Below are 15,491 nucleotides of genomic sequence, written 5' to 3' on the forward strand. Positions count from 1 at the left end.
ACTTTCCTTCTTTCCCCGCATTCCGGGGTCCCCCCCGGCCGGAATTGCTCTCCTGGTTCCCGCAGGGCGCCACGGCGCGATTCCCTGCCGGGTTCCCGGGGCGCCTTGGCTAACTTCGCGGACCCAGAGACCGGCGGCGCTCGCCTTCCGGCCGCAGCCAGCTCGCGCCGCTCCTCCGCTTAGGCGGGCCGGGGCCCGGGCTCCTTGGCCGCCGGGAGGGCGTCCAGTCGGGCCCCTGGAGCCGGGCCGCTGGACCCTCGCGCCGGCCGCCGGCGCACGACTGGAGACCGTGGATTAACCCGAGCGGAGCCCCGACCTCCCCGCCCCCAGCTCCCCGGAGGGGCGTCCCCTGGGCGGGGAAACGACAAGTTTGCCAGTCGTCGGTGGCCTGTGGGATCGAAGCGCCGCTGCCGCGGCAGAAGGGTCTCGGGCGCCCAGCACCTCGCGTGGACAGCCGGGGGACCCGGAGCGGCTCTGCAGCCGGCCTCCCGGGGCCGGAGCCCTCGCTGGCTGCCGAGCCGCGCGCGCCGAGGTTCCCGGGGCCAGGCCAGCGCCCTCTGTGTCCCCGCGCGGGCAGCGGCCCCGCTGGAGGAAAAAAAATCACAAAACCGAGTCGCTGCCTTCTGGATCTCCTGGTCCCCGTCTCTGTCACCCTCTCTGTCGCCGCTGGAGGAAGAAGGGGGCGCAGGGGGCGTCGCGGGGCCCCGGCGGATGCGTCCCCCGCCGCCTCTCGGGCTGCGCCGCCTCGCGGGGATGAAGCTCAGGCCGTGAAGATGGAGGTGACCTGCCTTCTACTTCTGGCGCTGATCCCCGTCCACTGCCGGGGCCAAGGAGTCTACGGTAAGAGCCCGCGTCCTGCTCCAGCCAGCGTGGGCAGGCGCGCTCCACCCGCGCCCGCTGCGCGCGGAAACTTTGCAAGAGGCGCAAAGTGCGCGCTGCAGCGATTTGGTGCCCCCCACTCCAATCCACGCCCCGGTTTGGGACCTCGAGTGGATACCCGCCTCCCCGCCCTCTCCTGGGCGCTAGGAGACGGAGCTAGGGTCTGATGTTGAAGCCAGGGAAAAACAGGGGTAGGTACACACCTTCCCAAACCTTGCTGGGGATGGGAGTGACGTGGAATCCTTGAGAGCACCCACCCGGCTCAGGAGACCCCAAAGGCCCCAAGTCCGGCCTTGGGGCAGCAACTTGCACGGGAACTTGCTCCTCAGGGCCGGCTCCGGAGTTGGAAGCCTTGCGATGCCCGATCCGGAGTTGAGCGCGGCTGGCGGGATTAGTCGCCTGCAAGCCCCGTGGGCTGGCGGGTTTGCCTTCGCTGTTCTCGCTACGGTTTCGCGTCTTTTACTCGTTTCCGGACCGCCTGAGCGGACGCTGGGCCCACGGGCTCTCGCGTCGGTCACCCCGCACCTATCCTGACCTCTCCTGAGTCAGTTCTTCCTGCCTTTGGTTCCCAGCTACAGAAACCCAGCCCCACCTTCCTTCCCAGTGCACGCACACGGACGCATCCAGCCACCGTTCCCAGGAACCGCACGCGGCACGCACCCACCTGGCTACAGGTCCAAACTCTGCCTCCTGCCATGGGGCTTTGCTCCTTTGCCCCCATGCCTCGATCTTGGCGCCAAGGGAAACTGAGGCCACTGTTCCCCACACTCGGGCCGGGGCGGGCGGGGAAGGAGGGAGGGTGTACCTCCAGAGCGGCCTGGAGAACAAACCCCTCCAGTTCCCTTGGCTCCTTAGTGCCCTGACCCAACAAGGTACAAAGTCATTCTTGAGGTGCAGCCTGCTCCTGGCCGCTGGGTGGTTTTTGCAGGCCACTTTTTAATGATGTGTAGCTGGAGTGGGGAGGATTCTCCCTCCTTTCCTCTCTGGGGGAGGGCTACCTGGTTTGCCTTTGGATCAGGGTAAAGTGGAACCTGTTCTGTGCAGGGATGGCAGGGGCATTGTCCCCCCAGGCTGCTGGTCGCAGGTGCACCTGCTGAATGCTTCCTTCTGGAAGGTGCCTAGCCTGTCTTTGCCTGTGCCTGACAAGAAGGACAGGTGTCCTGGGGGTGGTGTGGTGTGTGTGTGTCTGGGAGGTGACATGTTCCTGGCCCTACACAGCTAGCTGGCTTAGGCTTAATTCTCTAGTGAGGCCGGCCCAGGCATCTGGCCAAACTCTGCTTCTTAATTAGTTTGTGTGTCTCTTAATGCCTGGCCCTTTGCATAGGCCAGAAAAGGCAGGGAGAATGGAAAAAGCAATGAGGATTGGAAGAGGCTGGGTGGAGGCAGGAGGCCTCTGAGCCATCTCAGAATCCTTGGCCTCTCCATCAGAAGGAAACTCCCAAGGTTCTATGAACCTCTCTTCCCTCTTTCTCCCCAAGGTTCCCTACTGCTTCTTTGCCTCCCTAGAGGTAGCCTGAATGGGATGCCACTTAGGCCTTTGCCCCGTCCCCCGACCCCAGTGCGATGAAGCCCTGCTGTCTGCTGCTGTCCTCCACCCTGCCCCACCTTTTGCATGCCCTTGGGTAGATCAGGTGGCCCACCTCCTGACCAGGTCGCTCCCTCCATCCCCTCCAGCGCCGGACTTGTGCAGTCATACCTCGGGGAGGCTCTTCTGGGCCTCTCCTGGAAGTCCCTGGCCATGAGGGTGGAGCACAGGGGACAGCGGTCTTCATAGACCCTTCTTTCAGTGTTTAGGGGTGAGGGCTCAGTCCTAGGCTTCTCTGCCCCATTTCCGTTCTGTATTTCCTCTCCGCAAAGCAAGGAGCCCTGGCCTGACTCTTGGGTGGTTCTTTCCATCTCCTCTTTGGGAAGACTGGGACCCCGGGGGAGCTGCAGAGGTGGTGGGGTCTGAAATTTAGTCTGAGTGGGGAGAGCAGGGCAGGAGGCCATCGAGGTCTTCGTGGTGCTAGAAGCTTCGATCTGATACAATAGAAGGGAGCACCTTTGAAGGCCTAGGACCCATTTCGGGAGTATTCTGTGAGCCAGGAGAGAGTCTCTGGGTGTTGCAAACAGTTAGGCACTCAACGGAAAGGTTGGCGGTTCAAATCCACCCAGAGGTGCTTGGAAATCGGCCTGGTGATCTTACTTCCAAAGGATCAGCCAGGGGTAACGCTGTGGGACCGTTGGGCTCTGACACCCAAGGGACAGGCATGAGTGTTGGAGCTGACTGGATGACGACTAGGAAGGAGAGCTGCTGTTAGGTCTTCTGCCCGCCAGTGTCTTCCTGCCTGGAAAGCAGGTGTAGCTGCTTGAGAAAGAGCGGGCGGGGACAGGGACTAGGGGCAGCCATCGTTGAATCCCTGCCCCCAGCCTGGGTCTGGTGTGCAGCAGGACTCTGCAGACATTTAAGGAATGAAATGTATGGCCATGCTGCTTGGAGTTCTTGCTCATTAAGAAGGCCGTCTGGCCAGCAGGGTGGTGGGCACCTTGGAGGGTCTCTGCATAGGGAGCATCCGAGATGCCTAGGTTGGCAGCCATCGAGGGCTTTGGGGAGGAGAAGGAAGCAAGAGGAGACCGGAAGGCAAGCTGCTGGGCACTGGGGAGGGAGGCCTCCAGTTTTAATCCAGGCAGAGGCGAGTGTGCCCTCCAGCTCCTGCCCCCTTGCCCTGATGCCTGAGTGGCTGAAGGAGGGGCAGGTGAGTGTGGTGGCTGAACTGAGGAGGTGGGAGGAAGAGAGATTGTGTGTGGTGGGCAAATCGACCAGGCCCTGGCTTGGGCTGTGGGTCCGTGAGGGAGGAGGCAGGTGCGTGGAGCCCCGTGGGTGCCCTGCACCTTCTGAGGGTCTTCCCATGGTCTCGGAAGTCTGCTGCCAGCAGCGGGGCTGGGGAGGCATTCCCAGTCTCACCAGGTGGCTTCCCTCCTCTTTGGGGCACAGATGCAGCAGTAGCCGAGTGCTGGACCAGATGGTCCATTTGGAGCCGGTCCTCCTTCCCCTAGCTTTCCAATCTCCAGGCCCAGTTTGTTGTCCTTGGAGGATGGAGCCTGTAATCTGCTTTCTGGCAGGCCAGGAAGGTGAGACCTAGTTGTGGGGCAGCAGTAGTGGCTAGGTAATGGCAGGGAAGTATCCTGTGGGTGGGTCTTCTCCCCTAAACATTACCTCCTCCACCCTGGCCACCCCACCTCCTCCCAAAGCAGCTCACCCTCCAGGCAAGAGCTGGCCAGCGGGATTCCACTCTTGCACACCCCCCCCCACCAAACCCCTGGATTATTTAATATGCAGGAGTAGGAATTGACATTATCCTTAAGACAGGTTGTTTGCAACTTACTGGTGGAAGTCAAAATATTTCACCAAAGGTGTCATCAGAAACTACTATCCTATGCTAATTCTTGTGGGAACATGAAGACAGATGTTGAATAATTTGACAAGAGCAACATAGCTTACAGAATTATCACCAAGTCAGGTTTTTTTCCCTCCTCTGGGGCTTGTGGGAGAAGGAATTTCAGGAATTGTCTCTCCAGTGCTGTCATCGCTGCATTGACCTGGGGGTGAGCACTCTGGAGTTGTGTCACCGGTGCCGCCCTGGGTCTGGGGCCTGGCCCATCATGCCTGGGCTTCCCCCTGGAGAAGGCTGAGATATTGCAAATGGAAACCCCTGCTTCCTAGGACTAGCAGAAGGCGCTGGCTTTCTTGAACCTCTCTGAGAAGGTTCACACCTCTTTCTCTTCTTTCTCAGTTCTAGAATGTGTAGGAGAGAGAAAGAGAAGGCGTCATGTCCACAGAGCCAGGCTGTCTTGTTGACTTCGCCAGCATCGCCTGTCTTGTCACTGCCCCTCAATTAGGTTGGCCCCTGAGCCAGCCGGAGGGCTTCCCAGGGCCTTGGTGTAGGGCTGGAAGGTCCCATTCAGGTCCATTCTCCTCATGCTGTCCCTGCAGGCTGGTGCACTTCTTGGGTGGGTGGGAGGCCGGAGGTTGTGGGGGATTCGATTCACTGGGAAGATGACCTGGAGGGATGGATTGGTGATGTGCTAACGGCCCACGTGTAATTGGCTAGGCCTGGCCGCTGGGGTGGTAAAACCTCGATGAGAGCCTGGTATTAGCTCTGCTTTGCTGGAACATGGAGGGCGGATGGGCGCTCCGGAGGGAGTGTGGAGGGAGCTAATCACAGCCGCTGAGGCCCAGCAAATGAATGATGCAAGGAATCAATACCTGGGGGCGGGAGTGGAAATCCGGGGAGTGGTAGTAGCCCTGGCTTCTCTCTGCTGCCCATTAGGCACGGGCAGACCAGGGAGGAGTTAGACAGAGGCAGGAGGATGCAGGAGGTCCCTGCTCCCCGCCCCCCCTTGCCCCTTGTGACTGGACTGGGAAGCCCCCTCAAGAGAAGCCCCACCCGGCAAAAACAGGAACCTGGGAAAAGGGACCATGGGCCTCTCAACCCTAGAAGAGTCCTGCCCTAACCCTGATCTGTCTTCTGGACACCTGAGCCTGATCTGGCCCCAGGTGCTGAGCTGGGGGTCCCTGCCTGGGGGCCCTGCCCTGTGCTGCTGGTGCTGCTGCTCCAGATGTGGCCAGCAGGGGGAGGGCTTGGCCGACACATTGCTTCTTGCCTTTCCTGGGATCTCAACCTCCTTCCTCCTGCGGGAGAAGAGTAATCTCTCAGCCTGGGGCTGCCTGAGGCTCCTCAGAGCCTTCTAAAGCTTTGATTTAGGGCCAACGCCACCCCCACCCCCCCTGCCCCTAGCTCTGTGTAACTATCATACTATCCGAGGGCACCGCCTGGAAGCCAGAGTCACATTTCCTGCAAGCTTAGACCACCGTTTCCCTCAGGCCAGAAGAGTGCTCTGTGGTGGACCCAGCCAGGGGGCTCCTGCCAGGTGAGTCTGTGTGCCCACCACCAGCAGGGCAGGGGCTTGTTCCCATGCAGAACTGCCTTGCTGTAGCCCTAGGCAGGCCTCCTGTTCCGCTTCTTTCTCTCCACTGTCTGTGACCCTCCGGTCCAGGCATTTCGCTAGTCTCAGGTACAAGGTACCAAACCCAACCCATAGCGACCCTCTAGGGCAGGGTGGAACTGCCCCTGGGGGTTTCTGAGACTGTCACTCTTTACAAGAGTAGAAAGCTCTGTCTTTCGCCCTTGAAGCAGCTGGTGGTTTCAAACTGATGACCTTGCGGTTCACAGCTGAACTTGTGGTCCCTGTTACATCTCAATGCCGACCTGGGAGGCAGAAACAGTGCTGGGTTCTGGGGAATGGCCCTTTGAAACAAACAAACAATGAAATCTCCCTTTCCCCCAAGCCTCTAAGAAACCCACTCCTTGGGAGACCCTGGGACCTTACAGGAGACTATAAGGACGAGAGTCAAAGGAACACAGCATCCCCCCTTCCCACCATGCATTTGGACGGTAGCTCTTCCAGGCATCTTTTTCGTGCAGAGAATGAATCTTGTAGGGAGAACTGGTGCTGGTAATAGGATTATAACCCCTCGCTGTTGCAAGGGGTCTGCCTAGGTGCTGCTGGGCAGAGTTTTCCTCACGGTACCCCCACGTGACAGAGTAGAACACCCATCAGCCCTCACGGCAACCCCACGTGACAGAGTAGAACACCCATCAGCGTCTGAAGGCCGTGATTCTTACTAGGGTAGATTGCCAGCTGTTTTTCCCGTGGGCCTGCTGTGTGGATTTGAACTGTCCACTCTTTGGTGTGGTAGCTGAACTGTTAGCACCAATAAGGCTCCTCAGTAATACCCTGTAAGTGTACAAATGTGTTTCGCGAAGCCTTTCCCTCCCCCTCCCTCATTTGGTTCCCATAGTGACTGAAAAGGTCCCCATGGAGGGTCCCCATTTCCCCCTTTCACCAGTCAGGGAAACTGAGAGCTCAAGGGTGTCAGCCACCTGCTGGAGGTCACACAGCTGGCCAGGAGTGCCTCCGAGGCTCCATCCTGGTGGAGGATTCGCCTGGGGAGCAGCAAAGCAGTGTGTGGTGTCCTTTAAGTCCCCAGTCATTAAATATTTACTGAGCGCCTCCCGTGTGCGAGGCCCCGTTCTGGGCATTGACAGGGCTACTGAGATGAATAAGATGGAAGTTCTGCCCTCAAGGAGAAAGGGAGGGGAGTCGCAGACAAGATGGTGGTGCTGGGGAGATCTTGATAAATGCCATGTGGCAAGGGCAGATAAAGGGCTGCGTGGATCGGAAGGAGGAAAAAATTACTTCCAAGGCTTGTGGACGATGGGGGATTTGAACTGGAGTTGACAAATAGAAGTATGCACTGAGGAGATGCCAAGAAGGTATCCCAGAAGGAGGACGGTGCCGTGGAGGTGAAAGAACCTGCATGCGTGTGTGCCCTTAGCTGGCCTCTTGTAATAGCAAAGGCGTAAGATTGATATAATAAATCCGTTCATGGTTACTGCTGGGGCTGATCAGAATATGCCTCGTCTTCTTCAGACCCTTGAGACAGCCCCTTGTCTATCCATTATACTGATGAGTAACTCAACCCGAACTTGAACTCAGGTCTCCTGACTCCAAAAGCTGTATCTGAGGCGGGAAGGGACTGGAAGTCTGGGTTTGTGGGTCTTGAGCAGCTCAGTGGGTAGGGGTGAGCCTGTACCTGGGGCCGGGAAGCTACGCAGCTCTATATCCAAGGGGGCTGCCCAGAGAGATGGGCCAGGGCCCCTGAAGTTATCTAGGGGGTGGTGGTGCTGCGAGAGCTTGGCCGCCGGCCGTGGCTGTGAGGATGGACAGGAGGAAGCGGGCATGGGAACGGAAGACGTTCAACAGGGGTGGGGGAGTGGAGCTCACACTTCAGTGGTTTGGAGGCAGGTGGTGAACAAGTCCCCGGTGGTGCGGAGCACTGTGAAGACGAAGGTGGCTGCTAGGTGGTCAGGGAGGGGGAGATTGTGGGGCAAGGTCGCGTATGGTGATGGTGGTGCAGAGGTCTCTCTCAGAGGACCTGAAGCTGCCAGGGTCTCCCCAGGAGTGTGTTCCAAGCAGAGCAGCGGCCGGTGCCCAGGTCGTGCCTGGGGCGTTGAACTTCTGTGAGGAGTACAGGGGGTGGAACCAAGTGAGCAGGGTGGGGGGATGCCAACAGGCGAGGTTGGCATCACAGGGACCAGGTTGTCTGGGCCCTGGACAGCTCCGGAGGGAGTTTGGATTTTATTCCAAGCCAGATGAGGAGTCGGGGTCTAGGACCTCCCTGGCTTCCGGGCACAGAATCGACTGTAGGAGAATGAGGGGTGGCCCAGGGAGTCCGAGGCACTGGCGCAAGGCAAGATCCCAAAGAGCACAATCGTTAGGCCCCCAAAGCAATGCTGGAAGAACTCAGGCGAGGGCAGGGCCTGAACCCAGCGCTGAGGTTTGGAGCTTGGAGATTGGCACACAGTGGTAACGAGGCAGAGCAAAGGCCACAGGCCGCCAGCCAGGTTTGGGGTCGGGAAGTGGAGGAGGGGGTGCAGCGTCTGGACTTCTGCGTAAGAAGCTACGAGATGAGACGCGGAGCAGTTCCATCTGCTCTCTGGTCTGTGGCTTCTCAGCGGCTAGACGGAGATAGGCCGCCCACCCCTGGGCTTGTGGGAAGCATGCAGTGAACCAGGGCCCCGCTCCTGGGGAGCCCTCAGTGAATGGCTTCAGGTTCAGGACCACACGAGTGCAGTTTGGAACTTCGCAGGAGGCTGGAACATCTGAGGGAGTGGTAGAGAGGGCAGGAGCGAAATCCACCCTGAAGAAGTAGGTTAGCCCATGTAGATTTAGGTCCGCAGGATGGTGAGGATGGAGACCATCAGGGTGAATGGCATTGCCAAGGAATGGGTGGTTGGGGGAGGGAGTGGTAGGGATTAGGCGGGCCCACCAGCCTTTTGGGGTGGGAGGCATTTAAGAGGAGGTAATCTAAGGGTAAGAAGGGATGAGGGTGTGGGAGCAGAATACTGACCAGACCCTGGGCTGCCAGGGACATGACCACATCTGCCTGGGTGGAAGTCCAGCCAGTATGTTCCTTGGAAGTGAGATGGAGAGACTTCCTCTCATGTACATGAGACATGTGGTCAGGAGGGACCAGTCGCAGGAGAAGGACCTCATGCTGGGTGATTGGTGGAGCAGTGACAAAGAGGAAGCCTTCAAGGAGATGGGTGGACACGGTGGCTGCAACAATGGGGTCAAACCTCAACGAGGAATGTGAGGAAGGTGCAGGACCGGACGGTGTCCTAGGATGACTGCCCTGAGCCGCAGCCGCAGCCACCACCACAAGGGTGTTTGTAAACTCTAAGGACCCGGTTTGGGACAGGGTCTCAAAATTGGGGGACAGAGGATGGTGTGAAGGGAGGAAGAACCATCTGAGATGGAGAAGGTAGAATCAGAAAGGGCCACCTAGGAAGTGGGAGATTGGCAGAGAGAGGGAGGGGGGCCACAGAGTGAGGATCCTCAGATTTCCTGTGCCCAGGAATCCCCCAGAGAGCTTGTGACCATTCAGACTGGGACACAGCGGGGCTGGAGCTATAAGCTGATGCTGCAGGTCCAGGGACCACGCCGCTTACAGATGCCTCCTAGCCTCCACTGGCTGCAATTCAGTTTCCGGGACACACACACACACACACACACACACATACACACACACACACACCGTACCCCCTCACTCACCATCCCGCCCCGCCGTCTGGAAGTCTTATTTAGGTATGCCCACCTCTTGGGCTTGCAGAGATGAGAGTGTTTGTAAACTCTAAGGTAAGCTTTGGGGACTCCGCTTCACAGGAGCAGAGGAGGTGGCAGGCAGATGGCAGGGAGCTCCGGGTGTAGGTGGCATGTGGAAGTAGGAGAGACAGGCTGTGCTTTGGAGAAAACGTGGCATGGCCGGAAAGTAGACCAGCAGTCCCCCGCCGGCGCCTGTGGGAGGCTGGGTCTACAGGGAGAGTGACCCCGGTGGGGCGGTGGGGTGGCAGTGGCTTGGGCAGGCACGAGGGCACTGCTTGGCCATCCTTGGAGATCTCCATCCTTGTGATAGAGCTTGCTCGCCTGGAGGGCCGGAAGCTGTGTGGAGATGCAGTTCTCAAGGCTGGCGGCCTGTCAGAACCACCTGGCACAAGCTCTTCCAATAGCGATGCCCACTTCCACCCCTACCTCCTGAAGCAGAGCCCCGCAGGTGGCACCCGGGCAGCTGTGGTGGTAACCGCTCTCCAGATGACGGCCGGGCACAGCTGGCATAGACAGTGCTTCGAGGGAGTCGGGCCAAAGCCGAGGTCTTCTTCCCTCGGGCTTTTCTGAGAGTATTTCTGGGTCTTCCGGATCAATGCCCAGCCTTTGTTTCAGCCAAGCTCAGCTGGACCCAGGGTCTTGAGCAAGAAGCCCACAGATGATTTTTAAAGACAGGAGGAGGGCGTGTTGTACTTTCGTCCTAGGAACGGAAGGTGGAGGCTCTGGATAAGCGGTGGACTGCTGACCACAAGGTCGGCACCAGCCCTCCTCGAGAGAAAGTTGAAGCTGCCGGTGCGATCATGAGGTGTCCACCAGGTCAGGTAGCAGCACCAGAAGACCCCAAACAAACAAACGTATTGTTGAGAATGAGGGGGGTCGGAGCAGAGACCCCAAACCCATCTGTAGGCAATGGGACATCGCCTTACAGAGGGGTCATAAGGAAGGGATGAGTCAACCAGGGCACAGTAAAGCACCGATGAAACACAATATTCCTCTGGTTCTTTGAGGCTTCCTCACCCCCCACTATCATGACCCTGCCTTTCACTGCGGGCTAGACCTGCCCGGCAAGTCCTGCCTTTCTTTCACTGCGGGCTAGACTGGAGCGTGTACACTGGTACAGATAAGAGCTCACAGCACACAGAATCCAGGTTAGATAAACCCCTCAGGAACAGAACTGGGAGTAGCAATACCCGGAGGGAAGGGACAGGGGTTGAGGAGAGGAAGGGGACACCGATCACAATGGTCGATGCATAATCCCCACCACCACCCCACGAGGATGAACAGCAAATGTAGGTGAAGGGAGACAGCGGTCGGTGTAAGATATGAAAACAATAATTTACAATTTATCAAGGGGTCATGGGAGTATGGGGTGGGGAGAAAAAGGTGCTTATATCAAGGACTCAAATAGAAAGTTAATGTTTAGAAAATGAGGATGGTGTCATACGTACAGTTATGCTTGATATAATTGATGTTTGGAATGTTATAAGAGCTGTAAGAGCCCCCAATAAAATGATATAGAAAATAAAAAGATTTATATCGGGTCACTATGAGCCAGAATTAGGAGCCCTGACAGAGTTACACATTGGGCTGCTAACCACAAGGTCAGCAGTTTGAAACCACCAGCCGCTCTGTGGGAAAAGGTGAGGCTTTCTATTCTCTCCTGTAAAGAGTTACCATCTCAGAAACCACTGGGGCAGTGCTACCCTGTCCTGTAGGGTCAGCCTTGACTCAATGGCAGTGGATTTGTTTGTTTAATGGAAGGCGGGCAGGGGGATCAACATTGAGCCGCTAACTGAAAGCTCAGTGGTTCAAACCCACCAGCCATTCTGCAGGGAAGAGATGAGGCGATGGAGCTTCCACAGAGATGATTATCTGGGAAACTCTTGGAGCCTCTGCACTCTGCCCTACGGCATCACGGTGAGTTGGAGGAAGGGCAATGGGTTTGGTGGCGTAGTGGGTTACGAGTTGGGCTGTTAACTGCAAGGTCAGCGGTTCGAGACCACCTGCTACTTGGAGGCTTTCTGCTTCTGTAAAGACTTAGAGCCCTGGAAACCCAAAGAGTAGGAGCAGCTCCACTCTGCCATATAGGCTTTGACTCGATGGCAGTGGGCTTTTGGAGAATGGAGGGTCACTATGAGTCAGAATGAACTTGACGGGCAATTAGGAGCGGAGACTGGCTCCTCTCCCTGCCTCCAACCAAGGAGTTTTCTAGCCCCAAACCAGAGAGGGGAAGATACAGCCCGAGAAATGTTGTTTGTATTGATTTTTCAATAGATACATTCTGATGCCTCTTTGAAACGTGGAAGTCTTATTTATTTGTTGCTTCTTCCTTTCCGTGTTTGGTTTAGAATAGAATGATGTTTTAACACTAGACTGCACTGTCACAATTTCGTGTCAATGAAGCAGGTGTTTGCGCGGGTGAAAGATGAGACTTTCTACTCCGGTAAACAGTTACTGTCTTGGAAACCCATGGGGGCAGTCCTACCCTACCCTGTCTACCTAGCCCAGTGGTTCTCAACCTTCCTAATGTTGCAACCCTTTAATACAGTTCCTCATGTTGTGGTGACCCCCCAACCATGAAATTATTTCCCTTGCTACTTCATCACTGTCATTTTGCTACTGTTATGAATCCGGCAATGCTTGTGAAAGGGTCGTTCGACCCCCAAAGGGGTTGAGACCCACAGGTTGAGAACCGCTGCCTTAGGGCATTTGGCCACAAAATCACCAAATGACTGCTAGCCCTCGGCCATCACAAGTATGCTGCAAGCAGAAAGAAGGGAGGAACATGTCCATGGGAGGCCCTGGGTGATAAACCTGGTTCACTAACTGCAAGGTTGCAGGTTCAAGCCCACCAAGAAAAGCCTGCTGCTTGTCGGCTTCCACAACATCAGCCCTTGAAAACTATGGGGGACAGTTCTCGTCTGACACTCGTGGGGTTGGCGTGAATTGGAAGGGCTACCGAGTACTGAGTCACTCTCTTTCCCAGAAGTCCTAGCCACTTCCAGTGACTTCTGCTAGTCCCTCTTCGCCGTAAAGGAGTCTGGGAAATAGAGTCTTTTAGATGGGCACATCCTAATTTAAGAAAACATTATGGTTCTGTCAGAAAGCCTTTGCACATTGTAGCCCAACTTGTAACCACTACACCACCAGGGCTCCGTAAGGTCAGCTGTTCGAAACCACCAGCCACTCTGAGGGAGAGAGACAGGGCTTTCTCCCCGTGTTAGCAGTTACAGTCTCAGAAACTCACAGAGGCAGGTCTACCCCATCCTGTAGGGTGTCTATGAGTCACCCTCAGCTGGACGGCCGTGCGTTTGCTTGCTGTTTGTGTCAGAAAGAAGGTAGGAATGGAAACTAGATAGATACGGAGCCGGTTTTGTCACAACTCCCACCCTTGGGTCAGTTGGCATTTCTTGAGTCAGAGGGAACTTAGACGAGTCTCAGTAGCCTCTCCCCTATCACCTCTCCGGAACAGCCTAACCCAAGCATGCTGCTTTGAGAACTTCCAGAAGGGGCCTTAGAGAAGACCCCGGGGCCTTACGGTCCATCTTAGAAAGTGGTGCCCGCCCTGTTGTGCATTTCTTCCGGCCTCGTCACTGCCAGCTTGAGCCGTAGCTTCATGAAGGCACTTAATATTTATTGAGCATCTTTTATGTGCCAGACCCTGTTCTCGGTGCTGAGGATACACCAGAGAGCAAGACACATGACTTAGCCTCACAGACTCTTGGAGGGACGGGGCCAGGAGGGATCTTAGGAGACGCCAGAGGGCCAGAGAGGGCAGGAGGAGTCTCAGAGGCCACACAGCAGATCGGGAACCCAGCTTGGACTTGTGGAAGCTCAGACATCACGGCCTTTAGGTCACTTGGCTGTGGCCCCTACCTGCTCGGTTTCTAGGGATGGAAAGCAGTGGGCAGAACCAAGGATCGTGCCAAGCTGGTGGCGCAGCTCTGTTTGCCAGAGCACACCCTTCCCCCCCCCACCCCCAGGCCTCCTCTCAAGCCAAATCCAGGCTCTTAAGTTACTGAGGGGGACTGCTGGTTTGGTGTGGGCTAGGGTAGTAGACAGGAACCACGAGGGACTCTACTGGTAGCGCCATGCCACCTCTTTCTGGGGCATTCAGAGGCTGCAGCCAGCTCCCCCCGCCTCCCGTCCCCCTTGCCTCTCCGCAGACTCCCCATACCCCGTGGGCCCTGGCCTTGCCAGCGCAACAGTGGCCTCATGTAGTGCCAGGGGCAGCTTCTCACCGAGGGTCCCTCTGATGTGCTAGTCTCCCCTGCACCCCTGTCCAGCTCGGTCCCTCGTTCCTGGGGCTGACAGTGTCGGATTGCCCAATAGCCAGGAAGCACGGGCTCACCTGACTAACCTGCAGTCAGTCATTTCACCCCATTAAGGTTCGGCGCCCAAGTTTGGCTGGCATCTCTCTCCCAACCCCCCAGCACCTTTGGACAAAATCAAAACCTCTTTCCCAATGTACTGCCCCTAACAGGGCCGGGTACCCAGTAAGCAGGTAAGCACAGGCATACTAGTGTCTATCTACTAATCTGTCATAAGCCATGTGCGTGCGTGCACATGCATGTGTGTGGAGGACCGTTTGCTTGAGAATAAACCATTACAGTAGAGTGGAAACGAGTTTCCCGTGTTCTCTGTACCCTGAACACATGCACTTCATCTGCCTTTTGGTACTCGTGTGAATGTACCAGGAGGCTTCAACAAGTTGGAAAAAATTTTCATTCTATTTCCATTCCGTTTTTCCATGTACTTTTTGCAGCCCCGCATTCCTGAGCATGTGGGTGTGGTAGGTGTGTGTATATGCCTCGTGTGTGTCTGTAGGGACTAGGAGTGCTGCAGACCTCCTGGGAGCTGCTCTGGGCTCACCCTGATCCCACTGTTTCTGCTGGCAGCCCTTGGCTGCCCTGGCCTTGGTTCCAGGCAGCTGACTGCCTGGGCTTCCAGCACCCTGGGCTGTGGGCCTGCGCTCTACCCAGCCTGGGTGACAGCTGACCCCCACCCCCGCCCCCCCCTCCCGCTTCCAGGAGGCCTGAGTCAGGGGCAGGGGCAGGCCAAGGCTAGCCTGGTGCTCCTGGCTAATTTTCCTGGCCTCTATCGATCTAGCAGCTTCTCCTGAGTCTATTAGCAGTCGGCGAGTAAAAATATCCCCCACCACGAGCCCTGACCTGAGACAGGGAGGGATGCGCAGCAGTTTGTTCAGTGTTTCCCTCTGATTTGTATTCCAATTTATTCCAGGCAGGAAGGGAGTCAGGGTGGGTGGGGGCAAACAGGTGGGGGCAAACCCTGGCACGGCCTGAGCTGGGCCTGGGACCCTCCCCTCCACTCCCCGTGCCAGCCAGGGTGGCAGCTGGTGCTCCCTGTGGTTCCTGGGGATGCTGAGCGAGTGGGGAGGGTGGGCCCCTGCAGGGGGGCGGGAAGGGAGGCCCGCCAGCCTTCCCAGCAGGCCCTGCTTGGCTGGAGAGCTCAGTTGTGGATTTCATTTTCACAAACACAAAGCGGTCCCGCTCGAGCCTCTTTCCCGGGCACTGGGGCTGGTGCCAGGCGTGCGCTCACCCGCTGTGCCCGTGCCAGGCTGGGGGCTGGGCTGGGCGCATGGAGACGGGGCCCCAGCTGGGCTGAGTGGCAGGGGGCCTATTCTTCTCCAGACACCCTCCTGGGCCAGCTCTGTCCAGGCATAGCTGCTCACAGCCAGCAAGGAGGGGCCCCTTAGGAAAGCCCTTGTGGGGAGCATGGAGTCCCTCACCAGAGTGCAGCCCCAGCTGAGGCTCCCCTCCTGGTCTGAGCAAACTGAGGCTCCTGGTGTCTAAGTAGGAAGTCTGGTTTGAGCGGCGACACACGGTGGCTTCGTCTGACCGTCACGAAGTACCTGCCAGGTGCAGAGCCCTGGTGATGTCGGG

General features: G+C 57.3%; 1 protein-coding gene across 1 annotated transcript in view; it reads left to right on the plus strand.

Annotated features, from left to right (window-relative positions):
• Positions 1-773: 773 nt before the first annotated feature.
• The window catches only part of MDGA1 (MAM domain containing glycosylphosphatidylinositol anchor 1), a 63,736-nt gene continuing 49,018 nt past the window's right edge, over positions 774-15,491 (plus strand). The window contains exon 1 of the mRNA XM_004710743.3: positions 774-840. Within this exon, the coding sequence (XP_004710800.1) occupies positions 774-840 (67 nt within the window). The remainder of the gene's footprint in view (positions 841-15,491) is intronic.

Source organism: Echinops telfairi, unplaced genomic scaffold, assembly GCF_000313985.2.
Source record: "Echinops telfairi isolate 266 unplaced genomic scaffold, ASM31398v2 ScPeMD7_3533;HRSCAF=4204_1, whole genome shotgun sequence".
Lineage (NCBI taxonomy): Eukaryota > Metazoa > Chordata > Mammalia > Afrosoricida > Tenrecidae > Echinops > Echinops telfairi.